Source organism: Heliangelus exortis, chromosome 1 (genome assembly GCF_036169615.1).
Source record: "Heliangelus exortis chromosome 1, bHelExo1.hap1, whole genome shotgun sequence".
NCBI classification, from domain to species: domain Eukaryota; kingdom Metazoa; phylum Chordata; class Aves; order Apodiformes; family Trochilidae; genus Heliangelus; species Heliangelus exortis.
The window spans coordinates 112,405,977-112,428,924 of NC_092422.1; the positions used below are offsets into that span (position 1 = coordinate 112,405,977).

At 40.6% G+C, this 22,948-nt stretch overlaps 1 protein-coding gene and 1 non-coding gene across 4 annotated transcripts; both read right to left on the reverse strand.

Annotated features, from left to right (window-relative positions):
- Positions 1-124: 124 nt before the first annotated feature.
- Positions 125-207, reverse strand: TRNAL-CAG (transfer RNA leucine (anticodon CAG)). The gene has a single exon. It is a non-coding gene; the product is annotated as a tRNA-Leu (tRNA).
- A 2,597-nt stretch (positions 208-2,804) lies between these two features.
- Positions 2,805-22,626, reverse strand: TTF2 (transcription termination factor 2). Of its 3 annotated transcripts, none has more exons than XR_011728877.1 (23): positions 22,516-22,626; positions 22,320-22,431; positions 22,016-22,102; positions 21,153-21,219; positions 19,767-20,702; positions 18,801-18,927; positions 17,499-17,690; positions 17,102-17,259; positions 16,004-16,085; positions 15,586-15,699; positions 14,519-14,669; positions 13,732-13,837; positions 12,402-12,592; positions 11,401-11,554; positions 10,546-10,637; positions 9,758-9,840; positions 9,162-9,301; positions 8,232-8,402; positions 7,569-7,627; positions 6,576-6,729; positions 4,917-5,413; positions 3,798-3,872; positions 2,805-3,021 (listed from the first exon to the last, which is right to left on the reverse strand). XR_011728877.1 is itself a non-coding variant. In XM_071758887.1 (23 exons), exons 1-23 carry the CDS (start codon positions 22,541-22,543, stop codon positions 2,877-2,879), a joined length of 3,507 nt encoding a protein of 1,168 aa, XP_071614988.1. In that variant the 5' UTR covers positions 22,544-22,626; the 3' UTR covers positions 2,805-2,876. The 3 variants fall into 3 exon arrangements, 2 of the variants coding, with proteins under 2 accessions (XP_071614988.1, XP_071614978.1); XM_071758887.1 differs by having other exon boundaries at positions 4,917-4,999; XM_071758877.1 differs by having other exon boundaries at positions 4,917-4,999; positions 22,320-22,558.
- Between the last annotated feature and the right edge of the window lie 322 nt (positions 22,627-22,948).

Sequence of the window (22,948 nt, forward strand, 5' to 3'; positions counted from 1 at the left end):
CGGGTGGATCAAGGTTTCGCTGCGGTGCCAAAGTGACGACCCCTCCACGCCCGCCGGGACCCCGCGGCTACCGGGCCACAAAAGAGCGCCCCAGAGCGCGGAGATCAGAAGAAAAATTACACGCTGTCAGGAGTGGGATTCGAACCCACGCCTCCAGGGGAGACTGCGACCTGAACGCAGCGCCTTAGACCGCTCGGCCATCCTGACTCTTACAAAGCTGCATCCACCGGCCCGCTTCGGCTCGGTGGCAGAGACAGCGGAACCCACCGCCGCTGCCCGCAGCACCAGCGGGTACTGAACACACACGGTTTGGATTTTTTGGTTTTGTTTTGTTTTTTTTTTTTTGTAGTACTTGAAGGAGAGTAGGGGCTGCAAGAGAAGGGCGATGCCATGGTGGCACTCCTTCCCTAGGCACAGGGGGGCAAAAGCTTCCTGTGCCAGCATCCAGGCTATATAATATTCATTTTATAAATATTATAGTAAATTTAAAATTAAATACTAAAAATATAGATAATAAATAATACACCAAAACAATAAATATTCATTATATAAACTGTCCCAAAGCAAACATTGTCCTTAAGCAGCACGCAGCATCCGCAAGAGGCTGTTCCATCACGCCATCGGTGACTTCTCTTGTTCAAGCAGTTCTGCAGGTAAATGCTACCCACCCTCGGCCCTCTCCAGGACACCACATGTATTACCAAGTACTTACTGGAGACATCAGACACCACAGACATGCTAACTCCCTGCTCCATGATCCATCCGTTAATTCCAAATATATAAAGTATTACAGTGAAGTTTTGTTTTTGTAAAGAAACAAGGCTCTAGTATCTAGTGCTTTCTTGTTGCAGTGAAATACAAATACCTGGCTACCTGTGGGCTAGCAAAATTTAGTTGTATTTTCTGATCCATTTTTGCTCAGTTTTGAATAGGAGAAACTGAAATCAAACAAAAAACAATTTTCTCACCACCATGTGACAAAACTCCTTAAAAATTTTTACCTTGTATACAAAAAATATACAAAGATAAAAACTATAAAGAAACTGATTCTTCATTCATGTCTCCGAGATGCATCAATTTGCTATTTTGGGAGACAGTAACTAGAGGTATCGGATAGGCCTTCAGATTCAGAACTTCTCTGAACGTCACTTCATATCCTGTTGGCTAGTCAGGTTTCCCAAGAGAGATAGAAAGCCCTTTCCTGGAGAGAACTTAATAAACAATTCTTTCTCATGGCAATATCAGCTATATCTAATAGTTACACTATTGAGACTAGTTAAATTCAGCCAAAGGGAGATAGACAGAATGAAGGGATGTTATTGTGCACAAGAGGTCCATTTAAACTATATTTAGTAATATGAATTAACAGTCACCCTAAGGAAAACAAGAGGAGTGCACATGAAGTCGAGACAAGAAACTATTATTTAAGTTCAGCTCATGTAAGTGTCCCATCCAAAAGAAAGTAATTTTGAAAAGCTAGCCCTTGTCTTTCATGGAAGTAAATAGATGTTTACAAGAAAATCAGTATAGCAAGGCAAAAGCGCAATGTTCCACAAACTGAGATTATTGTTAAATGGAGTCTTCCTTGGTTCTGAGGGCTGCTTGAGGCAACCTCACCATGGCTGAATTTATGAATTAATCTTGTATATACAAGAAAAAATAATTTGTATCGGTGTGTATGCCCTCTGACCTCTGCAATTGTGCAACAAGTTGGGATAATCCTACAGCTTCCCTTGCACACCATATCAAGGCAGGTAAGAGAAGTGACAAAAAGAGCCATAGGGCACTGTTGTACCAACAAGAACTACTGATCAGTAAATACAGTTCTCCTTTCCTCAAGAGGCTACCAAATGCTATTATCATATCCTATAGTGAATGACTATCCAGGAACCAACATCTAGTTTCTTATTGGTGATCTAACTTGTCATGCTCTACCACTTAGCATTAAAATAAAACTTTCAAAGGACCTCAGTCAGTGCAGAACTTCTGGAAATTGCACCAGATCCCAGACCCCATCAGGGGGAGATCAAAGATGTGCTACCAATAAAGAACATCTGCCTAAAAACTTCACTGACCAGCACATCCCTCTTGTGACAGGAGAGAGAATACAAACCACTAACCAAGGACTTGTAACTCATCTACTATTAAAATCTTGGGGCATCTTCTAACACTGTGATTTCTACAGAAGTCTACATTAGAAGGTTTGCACTAAGGAAACCTTACACAATTTATACTCTGAAAAAAACCCAAACAAAACAACCCCACAACTATCACCTTTCTGTAACACATGAACATAACAGAAATCCACTTCCTGCTCGAGTAAGTATTTTGAGCAAGGTAGAGAAATACTACTTCACTTAGATGCAAAAAGTCCTTCTAACAAGCAAAAGAGAAAATTAAGTATTCCCTAAAATTTTCCTCCATTTTGTTACTTATACATTCTAAAGTTTACATACTTTTTAGCATTGTGCTCAAAATAATTTGTTTCCTTCCTTCACACCTGCCCAAACTCTGTACTTTCCTACCTCATGCTTATCTCTTGCTCTTGTTTCACTTATACCTGTGCTTCTCTTGTCCTGAAAAAAGAAAATTTTCTAACTAAAAAGCATACATAGGAATGAAGACGCAAACAAATGCTTGGTTTTAATATTTACTCATAAATTAATCTATTTTTGAAACACTTTTAACTTTATTAGCCTTTGGATAAAAAAAATCTATTTTTAGTATTAAAAGTTTTCTTCCTGGCACAGGTACAAAAGTGTAGTTGTTTGTTCAAAACAAATGATCACCTTCAACAGCAGTCCTTTGTTGAAGCCTGCACCGTTTATTTGGAGGTATAAAATCACTTATGATACATTGCGTATCATAAAAGATAATTATATGCCAAAGAGAACTTTGAGATCAGCCAAGGTGAGCTTAGTGAAGGCCTCGCCTTTTCCTGACAGCACCTGCTGGGCAAGAACCTTCTTCTTCGTTTGGAGTTGTACAATCTTTTCTTCTACCGTTCCTTCACAGACAAACCTAAAAAGCAAAGCATCTCAACTGCTAGGAACAAGTGTCAGCATTATATAAGCACTTCCCTAGTAAACTTCCAAACACTCATCTCGCTTAGAAGTTATTCCTATTATGTGACTAACAAATATACCTGTGCACAGAAAGTAGCTGTTCTCATATCTAAGCATTAAAAACATTTTAAATAGGAGTCTGATGCACTCCAGGCCTCAGCTTTGGTCATCAGAAGCAAGAGTATTCTGTGACAAAATCTTGTAATGACTGCTTGATAACTGATGGCACCTATTATACTAAAAGCATCATACCCAAAATAGTGTTTTAGATTCCAGTTGCTTTTTTGATATTTGCTATTCATTTAGAATAACTAAGCTAGCCTCTTAGTACTTAAAATTACAATGCTTTTCCTAAAAGCCACTCTCACTTATTACAAGTGCTCTATATGCTTATGTTAGTGATATCAGAAGGGCCTAGGGAGCACCGTGAAAAATCTTTACTCAGTAAGAGAAATGGCTTGGTGCCTGAATTATTCTTGGGAACACTTAGGACATCTCCACTAAACCACAGGCTGAAATAAACCACTGCTAGCTACTGGGACAGCAACATGCAGGCAGGTGCCACACAGAAACACATTTGTGTGATCTTTTTATCTCAATGTCCAAATCCCAATCCTACTGTTAGACCTTGTGCCTAGCTTTAAGTAAAGAAACAAACTTCAACCAAGGCCCTGTCTCATCAACTAAAGCCAGACAGTATGTGAGCAGTGACAGCTTCAGGAAGATCCTGACCTGTGTATCACAACATCCTTCTGCTGCCCCACTCGGTAAATGCGGTCACATGCCTGGTCCTCAAGGGCAGGATTCCTGCAAGGCAAAAAGAGAAAACAAAACAAAACAAAAAAAAAAGCTTTAGGGCATATGTGAAGGAATAACTGAAATATCAATGCCTCTGTGCTTGCCTTATTTGTCTGCCTCCAGAGCATCCTGTTTTCTTGCTCTGTAGAAGTAAAACTGAACTGCTTGCAGGTTACCTTAGGCTTCCTAGCTTGATCTTCACTTCACTGGATTTCCCTTTGCCCTTGGTAGAACTATGCTACAAATCCATACAAAGTCAGGTGAATTAGACTGCTGTTCTATCCTGCAACTTATTTCTGGCCAATAGTGGGTACTCAGGCAAAGCTGAGTAGCTGGTAAGAAAAGTGAAGCATGAAGGCAAACAAAAAAAAAAATGGTCTCATTGGACACACAGTTACAGGGAATACTTGTTGATATCACTTCTGTATTGTATAAGTGTATCCTTAATGCTGATATTCAGCAGCATTATTGAGTTGCATTTGGTTTTGTACCGCAGCACCTTAGTTTGCTTCACAAGTTCCCATGAGCAACACTCAGTTGAAAACCAACTATGATTCCCACTTCAAGAGACAACATGAATATTATGATCTCATATGCACTGTTTTCATAACTCTGTAAAACCCCAAGGTACAATAGCTATGCCTGATTACTCACTATATGCAACACAATTGGTTTGTTTCATGACAAATTCCCTGTAGGCATTATTGTACTATTTTCATTACTGCAAAAAATTAAGATGGGGAACTGCAAAATCTCCCGTACCCTTTAGGGATACAGACTGCATACCTGCTTCTTTTGTTTGCTGTTCTCCTCCTCTATTTTTTTACCCCTGCAGAACCACATTTCATGGTGGCGAGCACTAGACTGACAAATCAGTGTACTGGAAGAAGACTGTAGTAAAAATACTTTTTTACAATTAATCATTAGCCCCTACTTTCAGCTAAACACTTCCCTATTAACCCAGCTATATCACAAGTCACAATACATGTGGTGAGAAAGCAAGCAGCATGCCCTATATACATCCTCTGAAAAGGAACTTTCATATCTTTTTACCAGTGCATGTCAAGGAGAAATAGGTGGTTTCCTCCTGTCAAGTTCAGGCCAACACCTCCAGCCAGCAATGAGACCAACATTACCTTCAAAGACCAAAAGACAGTTAATTTAAGGAGCCCATTTCCAGAAAATAAATGTTTCACATGCTCTACATATTAATTTGAACTGACATACGTTTATCATATTGAGACTACATGCTTATATTTATTATATGTTTGGGAGCTTGCCAGATATAAGACATAGAAGCCTGGACATGGAAGTTATGGTTTAGAGGTACCAACTTAACATTCCATATGTATTACCCCTACTTTTCACAGACTAGAGAAAGGAGTGAAAAATTAGGCTCTCTCCACCTCCCATTCAAATGACCAGCTTCTCTGATAGTATCCTGTTGTTCCCACTGTTGTCAGTCAGCACCAGCTCCAATGTAACACTAACGACTACAGGCAACTGAACTGAAACAGCCTTCTATTCCTTTCACTTTGTTTCCAGGTAACCTAGAATTACAAAAAAGAACGAAAAACCAAAGAGTAGCTAGAGAAGAAAGGCTATATAGCAGATGGCCAATTTAGAGATTTCCTGTGCAGCAGAAAAAGAACTAAATTAAGGATAGAGACACTTGCTATATGTTTACTACTTACTTTCATGGTATGGTACTTTAAATAAGATCAGGGTTCTAAAGGGCCAACTATTTATACATAGTAGGCAGAAATTTTCCCTTGTTAAAGTTCAAAGCTAGGAAGAGAAGTATCTCTTTTGTAGATAGCTGTTTGTTCAAGAAATCCGGCAAAGAAAACAAACTAGGGCACCACATTCTCCACTTCCAGTCACAGATCCATCCTTAGAGGAGACAGCTTGTCCTTCCTCAACCACTGAATCATCAGTATTCAGATCAAAGTGTTCCAGGACAACAATGAATTTAGATTCAGACTTCTTTAGTCACCTGGCAAGCTTCCCTACCCTAGCCAAAATTTTAGAGTAGAGGCTAGAAGAGACAAAACACTGTAGTTAATCAGTATCAAAAAAAAAAAAAAAAAAAAAAAAAAAAGACATCTCCAAAATGTAAAAAGTCAGAGTGACTTATTCTGGAGGTGTGCAACACTGACTTCTCTCACCCCAAACTCAATCTTCCTATCCTTATAGTAGCATGAGAGGAACTTTAATTTTGCCCTCATTCACACATTCAGCTACTATTCTCTCTTAAAGTGATCAGTCTGGTACAAAGTATCTGTTGTGCTAGAAAAAAAATTGAGGAACTCTTGCAGGTTCCTTGACGAGCAAGTGATATATGAGCTCATATGCACTCACAGTGACATGAGCTGGAAATAACCAATCTGCTCTGAGCAGAGCTAACTGGCACCAAAGTTTCTACAGTATTCTGCACAACAGCTTTGAACACACCAAAGACTCAGGCAACCTGTGAACTAGCCTTGGAGTCAGATGATGTCAGTACAGAAGGTTAACATCAAAAGGAACTTTTTAAGCAGCTGCTTCTGCCTGGTAGAAGATACACATTTGTTTTTACAGCTACCTTTTTCCCTGCTGATCTTAGCACCTAGAGGTCCAAATGGAAGTGGTGCCAATAAACGGAATCATAAAGTCAGTATCACAGCAGCTCAAAACAGCTCCAGTAACTGATTCTCTGCCCTGTCTGTATACCTGAGGCCCCTTGGGATTGTTGTTGAACTCTTCTACCACATCCATCCTCTGTTTAGGATTGACAGAGCCATCCACTGTTGCATACTTCAATCCTAGGCGCTGGAGGTGCACAGCCACAACTTTTAACATACTTGTCCACTGAGACACAACAACACTGGAGACAGAAAACGGAATTTAGAACAAGTTCTGTGTGTCCTGTACAGTTTGGTTATTACAGTGTTCCACCCAAGAGGAGACAATGATTCAGGCACTGTTCTCCACTGCAAACTGGAGCCAAGTCCCTTCCCAATTCAGAAACAGATTCACCTCTAGGTGCAATGGTAGAACCTGCTTCAGACAAATTAAATCTTTCATTTCTATTTTGGGGTTTTACATTGGCAACTAGCAATCACAATTGTGAGCTTTTTCTATAAAATGAATCAATATCAACACCAAACTTGGGTTCCCCAGGGCCTCTCACTTATCACATTTCTTGGATTAAAGAGTTTGGGAGGTAATAATTTGCTTTATACCTTTTTGGTAGGGAACAAAAGTCATGTTGGTGTTCCCATTCTTATAGTGGGAATCCTTTTTACAAAAGGTTTTGGAAAAAAGCTTTCTACATATGGTACAAATCTGGAGTTGCCCAAGAACAGGACTTCCTCTTCCAACCCACCCCCAACATAACACCAGTGCAACTACTCTGCAGCCATACACCTGTAAATGCATTCTACACTATAAGAAAACAAAGCAGAAAACCCTGTATCACTGCAGTCTGGTGCAGAGACTGCCAAACTTCAGCAACACTTAAGTCCTACTTAAACTACACTTTAAACTACACTTTTTTATCTTAGATTTTTCTTTTCTCACAATCAGCTTGCAAGTGCTGCAATGCTGTCACTATCTTACCATACCATAAGTCTTGTACTCAATTGTTTTAAACTATTTCTGCTGCTGTCAAGGGACATGCTTCTCTCTGTTGCTTTGACTAAAGAAAAGGACATGTTTACTAACCTTTTTTGAGACTCTGAGTGGCTCTGAAGAGTTTTCAATTCAGCCAAGAGATGAGCTATCTGCATGGGGGGAAAAAAACAAAGTCTGCTTGCTGTCACAGATCAGCTCATTCTACACTATTCTACACTAAAATAGTAAGTTATCAAAATAACTCTTCAACTGTAATTTCTTCCATGCTCAAACTTTCAAGATATTTTAATAGTCATTAGTAAGAGAGCTCCCACCCCAACATAGAGAACAGAGTTAAGAAATTAAACCATACAAGCATGTTTACAGAATGTAACCTTCCTGGGAATGGAAGTTATCGACACCTCTCCCCTTGCTGCCATCCCAATTTTTTTAGCTCTTCACAAGCACCACACTCTTATATGTATGCTTTTCTAAACATGTGTGAGTTGAGTGCTCAAGATTTTCACTAGGAGTTTTTCAGCACAGTCAGATTCTCTCAGCTTTATTAGAAATAACCATCAACATCTGCTAAATTGGAGCCTTCCCAGAAGGGGTTCAGTAGACTATCAGATCATCTACTCACCTGGTATCACCTAAATTGACAGCTTAGCCTGATCTGCAATTACCAAGGTGTGACAATTCATTAACAATATAAAAGGCAAAGTGGTGAAACCCAAGTTTGTCAAATAAGGACAGAAGCCTCAATCAGAATACCTTGGTGCTCTCCCTGGTGATTTCAAAGATATCAGTTTTAAAAGCTGTGCCATTGAGGTAGACTGTTGACTTGTGATCATGATTCTGGAGCTCGGATAGGGTCAAAGCACTAAACTGTTCCTCAATGGAGAGGGAAAGGCCTTCACTGTTCAAGTTCACTTGGTCCAGAGCCTGTGGAAAAGAATGCAATATAATAAGGGATTGTGCTCAAGCCTGAGATCAAATTCAGTAATGATTCACAGCCTGCACAATGTCTGCTGAGGACAGTGGGTCTGAAGGAAGCTATGCAATATGAAGACAGAACTGTCCAGAAGCACTACTGGGTCAGAGCAACAGCCTCTTACTCTGCCACAAGAAGAGGTGGTGTAGGGAAAGCACGCAAGCTCAGTAATATTCTGTCATCCAGTCTCCTCAGATTCCCCTTTCCCCGCAGCATTTAACAATTATAGGATTAAAGATGTTAGAAGATAAATACCTGCCTGTTCCCTTAGTATCTGGACAGGTGCTTTATATGACAGAGCAAAAACTTCTGAAAGTCTACTTCATGCAAGGCAACTTCAGTCAAGGCACTTACAAAGCTCTCCACCACACAAGTCTTTGAAATAGGCCACACCTGTGGACTTCCACACTTTTCAAGACTAGGTTGAGATGAAGAGTTTTTTGCCACTAAAATTCAATTTCTTTTTTTTTTTTTTATCTGAATAAATGTTTTTTTTTAAACATAGCTGCTCACATAGGTCATGCTGGGGAACTCTTCAATAGGAGCACATCCACCTAAAACCTTTTGGGCTGTAAAACACAAGTCCTAAAAATGGCTCAGTGGGTACACCCTTAATTAAGAGATGCAAGTGTGTTATAAAGTCTGTTAACTTACTTAAAGACTTAAAATCCCCACAAAACCCCCACATCACTACAATACAATGCAATTACCACTTTCAGTAAAGAGAGATGGCAGCAGCACTGACGAAGTCTCAGCAGCATGGACAAGACATGGACAGTACTTGAGATCTGGGAGGCACTTTGGGAGCCTGCTACAAATTCATTTTGACTGACTCCAAACTCTTGTGCAACTGCCAAGGAAGGAAGACAAAACATTAAGAGCTCTTGGAGGCACTTCAAGCCCTGCCCAGCCACCTCCAGCAAAAGTTTCATCAGTGAGACAAAAACCAACAGGTAAGCAAAACCTGATTTAACATAGGAACCCATCAAACCCCACAGACAAAAAAACCCCAAAGCCAAACCCCTTGCAAAACATATCAGAGTACTCCATATATTATACTAATATTAACATCTCTCCTATGAGCAATTAGACCTTTATTTCAGAAGGGAATTTTAGACCCAGAGATATTAAGAGGTTTGCCCAGAGCCAAAACAGTGAGAACACAGTTTTGCAATACTGTGACAGGATTCTTTGTAACAGCAGGGGAACATTATCCAAAGAATTTCTAAATCTTGACCCCATGCGGCCAGGACTGTTCCCCCTCCTTATCACTCTACAATGTTTTTAGAGAAGGGTGTGCTCAAACCTCTTTCAAATGGGTTACCACCAGCATACTCCCTGTCTTCATTTTTCTCTTCTTGTCTCTTTAGGTAGGATTGTAGTGTTGACCTGAAAAAACAAGACAAAGACTGTGGGATTTACAGCAGGAAAAAAGGTAAGAGGGACCTGATCTTAACAAGCAAGCTGATGAAATATTTAAAGTAAGGATATCATTTAGTTACAAAATTACAGGAAAAAAAAAGTTTTGTTTAACTTGAATACCAAAATCAAGATCCATTTCAGAAAATACAAGAGGCAGCAAGTCTGCATACTGGAATACCTTGTGTATAATAGGAGCCAGGGCCCAAAGGGTAACATTCTTCATAACAAAAGGACATCTTTAAATGCACATTTAAAAGGAAGGAAGACTCTTTACAGCACTCTTTTTCAACACTGCTGAAAGAGACCCTAGGAGAACACAAAGCGGCACCGTCTTGCACTACAGCCACCTGGAGAAGCCAGTGTAATTTCTGGTTGTACAGACATCACAGAACAAAGAAGACACATTTTCTGCTTTACAGGTGCTGACACACCTTGCTGATACAAGCTCATACAGGGCATGAACATACAGGAGAAAAGAAATTAATCAGTTTCAATTGTTACCAGAATAAGCAATGTATTTTTAAACATGCTTGACAGATAGTTAGAAAGAGAAAAAAAAAATAATAGGAATTTATCCAAAAGCTCTTCTCACCTAAAGTGGACTTCTTTCCAATTCTTAATACCATTAATAAACAAAACCACAAGATACCCTATCTCTAGCCACATTCATACCTGGATCTTGCAAAGAGCACATTGTACACAGACTGTTCCTCTGCTGAAAGTTTTAACTGATGCAAGCGTGTGCTACGGTGGGGCAGAGATACCTGAAGTAAAAATACATGGTATCAGATGGACATAGTGCAAAAATCTTATACAGCATCACAAACACCAGCGTTCCAATATTTAACACAGTGTTCCAAGCCTCAGAACTTGAGAAGATCTGAGAAGAAGAAAATAGCTGTTTCTTCATTCAAGTTATTTGTGTTAATGCAACTGTGACACAACACAGATACTCACAGAACGCCAAGTAGCCTGGTTGACACTCAAGATAAAAAATCTTTACTCTGAATCTTCCAGCAACAAAAGCCATGACCAACTAAGTATGGACTGTCATGTAACTGCCACGGAGGGATTAACTTCTTGTATTGTAAAAGTAGAATCTCAGTTCCTCATTTAGAATCAGACAGTACACCAAAGCTATACTTTGGGAAGGCTTACAGACACACCAAAAATTATTATAAAGAAAACCAATGCCCTGGCATACATGAGATCCATTTGACATGCAGCAGCTTAGAGTCTCAGAGATCTAGGCTAGCCCAGAGACTTAGGCTAACTTTGAACTAACTGGATATGTACTAGCTCTTATTTAACACTTTTGTCTGCATGTGATTTATAACCAGAGGGTTTAATTAATCTGAATATTTCTGCTTTTTGGATGATCAGCCAAAGCATCCCACAGGCATTCACTCCTCTTGCTCAACTGACAGGAAAACCCACCCATTAATAAATTTATGTATGTAAAAAACTAACTGCCTGCTGGAAGGAAAACAAGGGAATAATTGTCTAATTGGAGTGTGAGATTCTTACCAAGGGCTTGCCATCTGAATCCGTCTGGTCCTTAGTTCTCCGTAATAAGAGGGTCCTGGTTATGAGGCTTAGCCTCTCTCCCCACTTTTTTGTGTTTTCAGCTACTTGGTACTTCCACACTTTGTATTCATCAAAAGGAGAGCAACGTAGAAACCTACAAAAGGAAGGAAGAAGACTTATACCAAGGGAAGGAGACTTCTTCAGTTACTCTTGAGTGACCAGAGCCAAACTCCTTGCTATCCAAAACAAGCCGTTTTCAAATGGTATTAATGCTAGGAGCAACAAAATACTTCCAATATAATAATGTCAATAACTCAATTGCTCAAAAGTCTCACCATCACTAACACCATGCAAGAATCTTTCTGATTCTGTACCCGTCACTTCCTCTTAGCTCATTATGTCTCAACTATCACCAGCAAATGAAAGACACCAAGATGCAGAGGCACTTGCCAAAATGCATAATCATTTGTCATTTCAAAATCTCATACCTCTTACTAGAATTTTAATTTCAGTTACCCAGAATTAATTTCAAATTCACATTCTCTCTGGTTCTCCAACACCCTTCATAATCTTTCCCCCCTCAACAATGAGAAACAGAATTTAATCTGTTTACCACTAAGTTCAGAGAAACTAAAGTTTTCACCCTGTCCTTCAACATGCTTTAGTATGGTCTTCCCAGGATGCCCTGGTAGGAATACAGATTACACCTAACTTCTGTTCATTAACCAATGTTTTGAGGATATTAATCTTTGAGACAAAGGAGATCTGAAGTAATATTCCCTTTGTCCTCTACAGAAGCAGAATAACTGCATGCAACAGCAGATGAATGGTCAGCCTTATGCAATGCCACAGCCTTTGCAATCCAGTGCCTGAAGTATTATTATAACTCACATCCACACATCTTAGAAACCTTTCAAGCTTAGGAATGACCTTAGCATTTCATCAGCAAAGAATTATTGGAACTGGAGCCCTGTCCATGTGTTTGCATGCAGTCAGCTCACCTCAGGAGAGAGTACACGTCCAATAAATTGTTCTGTATTGGTGTTCCAGTGACTGCCCACCTGGCACTGGCTCTCAGTTTGCACACAGCTATAGAGGTTTGAACCCTTGGGTTTTTAATATTGTGAGCTTCATCCAATATAACTCGAGCCCAGGCCACTCTGAGCAAAGCAGAACAAGGAGATGACCCACTCTGAAAGAAAAGCAAACTGTTTATAACACGGAGCAATAACCTTCCTAGAATCTCTGAGCCACAAGAAAATGTATTTTTCCAGCAAGAACCCCTTTCTTTCTGTTAGTCTGCAGTAATCTGAGCTTACTGTCATATAAGAGATGCTCTCAAAAAAATCATCTCTCTAGAGCTTCCATGAAAACATACAGGCCAAAGAAGGTAACGTTTGCCTGTTCTTAATAACAATTTCTAATATTTTGCTGCTTTTTAAAATTTCATCACCTCTTTCTTCCCAAGAAGCATTCTGTATCAGTAAAATTTTGTTAGGATGGGACCAAGGACCACATACAATCACTCTGATCTCTCTACAGTTTTACAGATGCCACCGTGAAGTTTCAGGAAATTCAAAGGCCTGTTTGATTTAAGAGCTACACCTAGGTCTGTGCAGACGTAGGAAACAAAATTATCGACCAGAAAGGCAACTTCCACTGTTGTTGTTTTTCCTCTGTGTTGTTTTTCTGTGCCTTTTGACTAATTACAGATATTAACCCACTACTAAATCATACCTTGAAGTGGTCAGACTTGTATTTTTATTTCCAGGACTCCTCAAAAAATAAAAATGTTTACTTCCACTCTTAGAGAAGCTCAGTCAGCAATCACTTTGTTATTTTTCATAGCTTAACATATTCACTGCTGGTTCTTCAAGAATGCAGCATGTAAGCTGCCCACAGTCTCAGTTCAACCAGACCCAGAGCCTGAGCCTGACAGGTTTCTGATACTTCAAAGTGACATTAATGCTTCAACCAGCAAAGAGCACCAACAAGGAGATTCTATTGGTTCCTTTATGGTCTCACCTCAATAGAAGACAAGATTTATCACTGCACTCTTAATACTATTTCTTAGGACATGACAATTTACTCAACCTAATTTATTCTATACTGTTACAGAACAAATTAATTTTGACTATTTCCCCCCATTTTCTTTCTGCACTTCACAGCACTTCTCATCACTTTATTTTTATTCTGCAAATTCAACAGGGGGCTTAGTGGGGGAAAAAAAAATTCAACCTGCTTCTCACTGTAGCCTAAGGTGTTTAATTGCTTGCAACACCTCAGAACAAAGCATTAAGGAAATCCTCCATCAACCATGTAGCTTCTCACCCCCACGTCATAGTCCTCAGCAGGGACTTCTCCCTCCTCTTTTCTTGTGGGAACTTCTTTGGAGAGAAGGCTGTAGGTTGTGACAACAACATCATATTGAGAGAGCCTGCACAAAGGGAAAGTAGTAATCAGAAATAAGAACAGCTGAAGAATTAATTTTGCAAGGCAAGACAAAATGCATGCTCAAGGTTTAAGAACCCAGTTCTATGAGAGCTGCAGTGCAGTTTTACAGGAAACAGACCTTCATATCAGCATATCAAACAGGAAGGACACATAGTTCCTGTTTTATGGATAGTGACAGTAAACACAGCAAGCTCAAGGTGGTAAGAAACAGTTGTATAGAATGCACTCCACAGGAGATAAATATTATTTAGAATTTGGTACCTAGAAATCCTGCTCAGCATGGCCTAAAGAGGTGTAGAAATTTTTTTGATTTATATATACAGCTGATAAAAAAATAAAAAGACAACCATGAAGCACAAGCATCAGAAAAACTGCCACTGGCAATCTCTGCAAGAGATGTTTCAGAGAACGTACAACTTCATTTTTTTTTTTCTGATTTCAGGAACAGCAGCAGCCTGCTCCAGAACTACTCAGCATCATTACAGGCCTTTAAATTTTTGCTACAGACACCTTGACAGCAGACATCAGCCTATCTTCTGGATCCTCCCCATTTTTGTACTTCAGGTTCTTCCACCGTTATAAAGCCACTGAATTTCTGATATGCACAATCTCTCACTACATAGTTTTTTACTTTTCTTGGTCATATTTATGATTCAGCACTTACGCCTCTGCGTGTTTGTCTCGGTTTGGCCCATGGTACAAATACACCCTCAGTTTGCCATATCCCACGTGCCTGTCAATCTCTTTCTTCCAGTGATGGATCAAGGATGCAGGACAAATGATTAAAGTGCTGCATGAAGGGATAATACTGGAATCTGCAGGGAAATATTGCAGACAGGTGTCAATGTCTTCACATCACACCACAACAAAGAAGTGTCAAAGTCATAACAATTCAGAAGATTGGTCCAATTGTCCTGCAAACATAGTTTGAGAAGTACACATCTTGACACAGCATTCCTAAAGACTGTTAGTTCTGGGTAGAAAAAAACTTAAACACTCAATGTCACTTGTTTTCCACTCAGTTTTACTATATATCTGTGCATTTTCTTGGGATAAGCTGAAAAGCTAGAATTCAAGAACTACCCCAATCTCCCCTGAGAATGCAGTTCCAGAGAAATGCTTCTTTCCTGTTCTAGAAGACAGAATTTTAATCATTTTGCACAACACAGGAAAAACAAATACATCCTCAGTAAATATGGCAAAAAAAAGGAGTCCAACTTGTTCCATGAGGATGGAGAAAGTGATAGGTTGCAAACACAGAACAGTACCCTCTAAAAAAATCTTAACATTCTTTATGAAGATAAAAGTAATTGTATGAAGAATAAATAAATAAATAAATAAATCAGTCACAGGGAGGTGCATAGTAAGTTACTGAAGTCCTTATACTATGAAAATTATGTATACATTGAAAAATCTGAAACTTTTTTGAAAGCAGTGTATGCTAGCTTAACCTGGTTAAGGACACTAACCAATTAAAAAAATAAATCCCAAAACAATATAAATCAGTTAAGAAATCTGACACATCCAATGGAAGAACAAATGACACTGATCAAAAGAAAGGCCTTGCAAGGGATGCAGTAAATGTTAAGATCATTGAAACGGTCCTACAGATGGGAAGTGAGTACAGACAGAATCTGTTGTTCTAAGAAGTAATTAGCTTGTAACACTTAAGCCATTTCAAGTGGCACTGCATCACAATGTATGTATTGTATAATGGAATTAATTCTGTACCATTTTTTGATAACTGTATTTCTAATTTCTCCTTTATTTTCTCTGTCTTCATCTGCTTCTGGGCCAAAATGAGAGCAATCATTGTAAGAGTCTTCCCCAAGCCCATGTCATCCGCTGGAAAAAAACAGACAGAAGGTTGGATGAGCTGTGAAAACGATCTAGCCCAGATCTACACTGAGGTAAATCCTGCAAGAGAAATTGTCCTGAGGAGTCCTGGAAATAAAAGTACAAGTCTGACCATTTCAGGAAATGATTTAGCAATGTGTTAACAGCTGTAATTAGTCAAAGGGTACAGAAAGGGTACAGAAAAATAATCCCCTTGACATGACTATAAAAAGAGTCTCAGAGTAAGTCACGTGCCAAGGTGTTGCTGCCATAAATCTGCTCCCAAAATCCCCTTGCCTGTTCTGTTGCTTACCCAGAATTCCTCCACATGGCCTCTGACTCTCTCTCCAGAGTAGCCATGCGAGTGCCTGTTTTTGATGCAGCAGCAGTGGAACCTGAGAGGGTAAGACAGAGAATTTTAAGGAAATACCTTGCAAATTTCAGGCACTTCTGCTTCCTTCTGTCCCAAATTATCCAGCTGAACTGTCCTACTACAATCTTCCTGAAAAGAGTTTACCTACTTGTTCTTTTCCCACATGGACAGGGATACCCAAGCAGACAGGTCACTAGTACCATAGGTGGCGTTGCTAATGCTTTATGTACAAACCAACCTGGCACCTTCACAGTGCTCCAAAAACATTGCATGCAAAGACATCTTATTGAGGTAGAAAACCTGCCCAAGCCTACCTTGCTCAGAACGGGCATCCCTGTCAAGGAGAAGGATTGAGAACACTTCCCCTTTTTTCACCAAGTCTAGGACCTCTAGAGACTTTCAGTAGTCTACAGGCCATTAAAAGACAGTAAGAGGGACTACCATCATTAGACATGAAATGGCCTTCCCCAGGACTGGAAAGGTCCCAAGAGGATCTGACAAGTTACACAACATCTTGTAGAGGCATGTGCCTTCCAGTACCTTGCAAGTAACCTCAACTACAGGTTCTGCACCACCTGACAGATAAGAGCTGCTTTCTGGCAGATCAAACAGATGACTCCAGTATTTGGTGTTGCATGATCACAATGGTCACTTTTTAGAAAGATTATTTCTTATAGCTCACTGGGAGATCTAACTGGGAGAAAGGAACAATAAGAAGATTCTCAGCCTTGCTAGAGACCTGTCTCTGTTCTGCCAGTAAAGTGCAAACATATGGTTGTGGGTTGGTTACTACATCTGAGGCATTAATACTTCATTCAAGCACTAACTGTTCTGAAGAGACCACAGCAAGAGGGTAGAACATCAGTACTGGCAGTCTGAAGCAACTCCCATGAACAGATATTAATTAGAGCATCCCCTTCCAGCAGGATGTAAACTACAAAATGCTTCCAAAGTGTGAAAGGATAGGATGCTCTGGAGCATCACCCAGATGTTACACTTATATTATCAGCATGACATCCTGCATCCTTTCCAACCCACCTTCAACCCAGAGGGATCTTCAGCTGCTGTCTGCTCTGTTGGACAGGATTCTAGAGACTTGTGAAGATAATTAATAGCCTCATTTATGGCACTGTGCACAGCTTTGTTTCTGCCTTCTGTCATTCTTCCTCCATAGAGATTCTGCACACCAGAATTCACTGGAAAGATATAGCATAATGCACGAGGATGTGATTACAAAGCTAACTTTCCCAAGATCTTTTATCTCAGAAATTGTTCTCAGTGGCTATCGATGCCTGGGGGGCAGTATGTAGCTCACACTAACAGAAAAGTTTTAGTACCTTCATGTATATCCAAAAGTAGTAGCATTATTTCAGAGAAAGTCCTCAGCTGTGGATTTTTTTTTATTTTTTTTTTTAAGAAGTCTTTCTGTACTTACTTCCACAACTGCGGCCATAATATTCACTGGAGCCTAAAGCAACAGCAGCAGAGGGGTGACTGTGTGAGACTGAAGAAGTCCCTGCTGTGGGATCCTGGAATGGAAGGGGCATTATCAACCTTGTACTACCTGGCCTGGATAATGGGTAAGGCAAAGACTCCTCACGGCAACCGCTGCTTGTGGTATCCTCCCCTTAAGAAGAAAAGAATCACAGGTTGAAAAGCCTCCACAGTGGACCTCAGAGCCTTGTGTTCCAGCCCAGAGAAAAGCCTTTGTTTTGCCTAAGAGTCTGCTTGCAAAATATTAAGTGGTGACACAGATTTACCAATATAGCAGGTTACTGCATGACCTGAGACACTGCAGCTATTAATATGAATGTGCTTAGCTTGCTCCTACATGACAGGCAAAACAGGTCAGCTTAAGCTTCAATTTGTGGTTTAGAGCAACAATGAACTTTACAGCTGTGATTAAACTAGTACAGATGCAAGGTCAGTGCACTCCGAGGATTTATTCCTTTTAGAAACACCTTTCTTGTCAATGTTTTGGTCACAGTAACTATCAAAACACCCAAGAACAAATGGGCCAAGAAATAATCAGCTTTTCTCACCTTCCTAGAAAGGTCTGTCTTGCTTAAAACCAAATATGGTATAAGATATTGGGACTGTTGTGTGGTGGCCTATGAGTTACTACTTCCTTGCTAGAGATCATCAGTTTCCAGAGTTGTTCAACTGGATCTTTTCTTCAACACATTTGATATTATGATTACAAAATAACTCTTCTGTTGAGGTGATCATACAGGTAACTCAACAAAATGCTTCTCTTCCACAAGTGATTAATAACTAATTAATTCATAGAATTAGGAAATCACTTTACTGGAACAGTGCACTGGGAGATGCTAATCTTTTATCTGGTAACAGGCATAGCAGCCAAAACATTAATCAGCAGGATCACTCCATACTGCAACAAAGTGGAAGTTAACATTTCACTGGCAAGTTCTTGGAAAGAAATCTGCCTTATTCAAGCAGCCAAAGCTTGAAACAGAACTAGCCCTAGGTCCTAAAAATGGGAGAAAACTCTTGAAAAGCCACCATACTTCATAGCAAACACTTGAGGTTTTTCATTCATCCCCTCCCAGATACACACTTTGCAACTAACAACTTCCATCTTCAGTGAATCTCAACAAACCAACTTCATACAGACTACGTGCCATACACTAGTTAATGCTACTTTTCCTTAATGTTAGCAACTATAGTAAGACAAACTGTTCTGCAGAGTTCTGGGGCAAAAAAAATTTAGCCCTACCTTTTTCAGTGGTATCTGATGCTGAAAACTTCAAGGCAGTGAGGGCAGATTCCAAGTCCTGCACTTGCTTTAATAACCGTTCCCCTTTATCTGGCAGCATCTGAGTGTTCACTGAAGCCAATGTGCTCTGCAATACAAAAAAGAATCAAAACCTGAGTGTGCTTACCAAGCTCTCTGCCAACAGGGAACAATCAGAAGTTTAAAATCACTAATCCTATGCCAGAGTAATTTTTTAATACTGTTCTACAATGTCCAGAAGCATTTAAGTGACATTTGATGCAATTTAGTAGTATTTTAGCACAACATAAACAAACCATTAGTGTACTTTAGCAGGGATGGAAGGATGCAGGGCCTCTCCCTTTTCATGAAAGGGGGAGAAGAGGTACTCAAATGACTTGTACAACTTGAAAAATTCTCAAAGCACCCAGCATTCAACCTACTTGCATGTTTCCATAAAAACAGTAACAACAGTTACAACTGTTTATTCCAAGCTCCTGCTCTGAAATCTAGGCAAACAAGGGGTTTTATAACAAAAACGATGGAACATAGTTAATAGCAATCATTAAAAAAAAGCATAGGTAGTTTATTTCATCTTGGTGTGATCATGGCTAGATCACTCTTACTGCATAAGGCCTAGAGAGACCACCAGAAACAGCTATGTTATTTAAAAAGTTGAAGCTGATTCCATCTTATGCAAATCACTTTCTAAGTATAAAGACACAACCTCAGTCAGGAGCATCCCCCAAATGCAGAAGGTTGTATTTCCTTAAGGGTAATTGTTTGATATGTGGCTTAAACCAACTAGCCTGTATCTAGGCTGAATTATCTTCCTTGCCTTGTCTTTCAAAACCATCCAGGTATTTTAAAATTTCTGTTGTGAGAGGATACCATATTCTGATGCCTGTCATAAGGGAAGTCACACTGAACACAGACCAAAACCAAGGAACAATAAGTGTAATAAATGACCTTCTTCTGCTTCAGCTGGGATACAAGATGGTTGTGAAGAGCTTTAGGGTCCTGCGATGCTACGGTATCTGGCAAAGATGTCCCCTGCATACTCTTTCCTGATCTTCCTGATGGAATCTCTATGGACTGCAAACCCTCAACTGATTTTTCAAGTTTACTTTTACAGGACGAGGAATAAACCAATTCTACTTCATCACTGTCAGAGCCAGAAACTTCATCAGCAGAGTGTTCCAATCCTGGACTGATTTGCGTCTTGGACAGCACTGCCTCTGCTTCCCCCATCCCATGTTGCAATGCCAGCTGTGGTACTACTGGGGAAACTGCATCTTCTTTAGACGTGGTTTTTGTTTCTCCATTCTTCCAACCAATGTATTCTCTCTCTCTGACTTCTTTATCCCCACAGTTTTTTAAGCTTTTCTCTCTGAGCTGCTCCTCCTCTGAAGGCTTGATACTTGCACTATGCTTGCCATGACTTTTTGAACTCCAGTCTGTGTCTTTCCCCACACACTCAGAAGACTTAGATTCCATGCGACTGCCACCATATTTCTCTTCCTCACAATGGGTGTTTTTCCATTGCCAGGTCTCAGAAAAAACAAGTTTATACGCAGGCACTGTACTTTTCTTATGTTCTGGGTCACATATATTTACTGTGGACTGCTTCTTTTTTGTCTTCAGCCCTTCTAGAGGTTCTTTTTCTATGGAGAAATCAGAGGGCGATTCCTTTTCTTTATGTGATACCGGCATGCTTCCTTTCTCCTCTTTTTTTCCTTTTGTTTTACTTTCACCTTCGTTTCCTTGCTTAATTTGTTTCCCGGATGATGGTTCACAATTCTTGTCTATAACTTTAAATGGATTTCTTTGGCCACTGGGATTGAAGAGAGGTGCTGTGTTGATATTGGATTCTAAGACTTTTGACACTTTGGTAGCTTTTGGATCCTGCAAGACATACAAGTGAGTAAACACTGATGTACAAATAATTAAAGCACACAACCCGATCATCTCAAACAAGACTTCTTTACAAACATAGTATTTCCTATTGTTTTAACAGGATCAGGAGAAACAGTTTACAAGGAAAACAAAACAAAACTGCCTTGTCACTGCTTTCTTTACCACTCTCATGTCTCTTGCGGATCAAGTCCCAACAGGATCATCCTCAAGAAAAGAGGACAGCCAGAGAACAAACCCAGGTCTCTTTTAAGACTGAAGAACATTGATTGCTTCACACAATTAGAAGTAAGAGAAGTTTCATTTGGAGGAGGACAGCAGGCTTTTCAGATAGAAAATACAAACCCTCCTACTACATACTCTCAAAGGTGATTACAGTACACAGAACAAAAGGTCATGCTGGAATAAGCTGATACTATAATACAAATGAAAAATGCATACCTGCCATGGGATGCTCCCACACCACTTCTTTCCATTCAACTTACTTTCAAAGCATCGATAAAACAACCTACCAAAGAGTAAAACAAGATATGAACTGGCAGACCCAATAAAAGAAGTCTGAGCATTCATTACAAACCAGAAACATCACAGGCAAGTTTTCTTGATCTGCACATTACACCCAGGCTTCTGCAAAGTAAAAGGGCATGCACATTGGCAATAAAGCTTTTTTTTGATTTTTACAAAAATATTGCTCTCCAGATAAAGATTTTCAGCGTTGCGTTTTGGGTTGTTCATTTAATTTAAGCAATAAAAAAGTGCTCAGGCAAAAATATTTTCTATGTTCAGAGCCTCAGAAGTGTCCTATGAATTCAAGGTGTAAGGAAAGAAGTTATTCTTTCAGTTATGCTGCAGAAGCCATCTCACCTTTAAAGCACCTCTAAAATGCTTTGGATGTAATTTTTTTCAAAGCTGGCAGACAACCAGGACTACTACAAGAACTGTATCAGAATTAAAATTGGTGGGTTTAATGCAACTATTCCGAGTCTGGGAAGAACCCAACCAGAAAGCCATGTTCAATTCTATTAAAACCAAACAGAACCTCATCCCTTAAGTTTATAGTCCTGAATGCAACTGCTAATAAAAACAGTACTTTGAAATATTATGAAAAACGTATTTTGAAATATGAAGGCCTCAAGGCTGGATCACCCTTTCCAATTTTAGCAGAAAACTGAAAGTCTGCCACCACTGAGCAGTTCCAAATGTTCAAACCTGCACAACAAGGGTTGAACTTGATGATCTCAGAGGTCCTTTCCAACCCGGCTGATTCTATGAACAAACTTAAGTTTCCACTTCGATGAACTTACTGGTATTCATCTTTGTCCTGCAGCTCAACCAGGAACTGCAGCTCCACCACGCATCCCTCGTGGATCAAGCAGTGAGAAACAGGAATACTGAAAAGAGGAGATGAAAACAAGGAAGAATAAAGACAAAGAAAGATGCCCAGGTAACAGCAACGAGTGAAAAATAATAATAAAAAAGTTACTAGGGACAAAATACTTGGAAGATTTTCTCAAAAAGAAAATAAAAGTCTACGACCACTGACGTGGCACTGAACTTCCCTCTAACGAGTCGTGTGTTTCCCCCCTTCTTCCCCAGCCCCGCACTTACGGCGCCGGGAGGACGAAGTCACAGAGCGCCGGAGGCTGCCCTCTGCACACATAGAAGCTCTTCCCTTTGTTGGGGCCATCGCGGATGCCCGTCTTCAGGTGACAAAGGGACCCTGCGGGGCGGAGAAGAGGAGAGCCGGTCAGAGCCGAACCCCCCCATACCCAGGACACCCCTTCCCCTCCCCGCAGCCCCTTACCGTGCTCCGGGCACCGCACAACCTCCATGGCCGGCTGGCAACAGCCACGCCCACCCTTCAAACCAGCCAATCACCTCACAGGGCCGGCGGGCTGCCCAATCGGAGCGGGGCGAGGCGGGGCGGAGCCAACACCGCCGCGCCCTCGGTACCGCGCAGGTTTTGGTTTCGAACGCCTGGGGAAAGGGCGGGAAGAGGAAGGCACGGCCGGACCGAGTGGGCGTGGCCCCGGGGGTGGGCGTGGCCCCGGGGGTGGGCGTGGCCCCGGGGGTGGGCGTGGCCCCGGGGTGTGGCGGGACACAGATCCGTGACCTACACCGGGCTCAGGTTCCCGGGTCACCCCGCACCGCCGCCAAATCTCATTCCCCCAGGATGCTTCCCCGGCTTGTGGAAGCGCAGCTCCACGTGGTGTCAGGTCCGATCTGGTTGTTGTTTT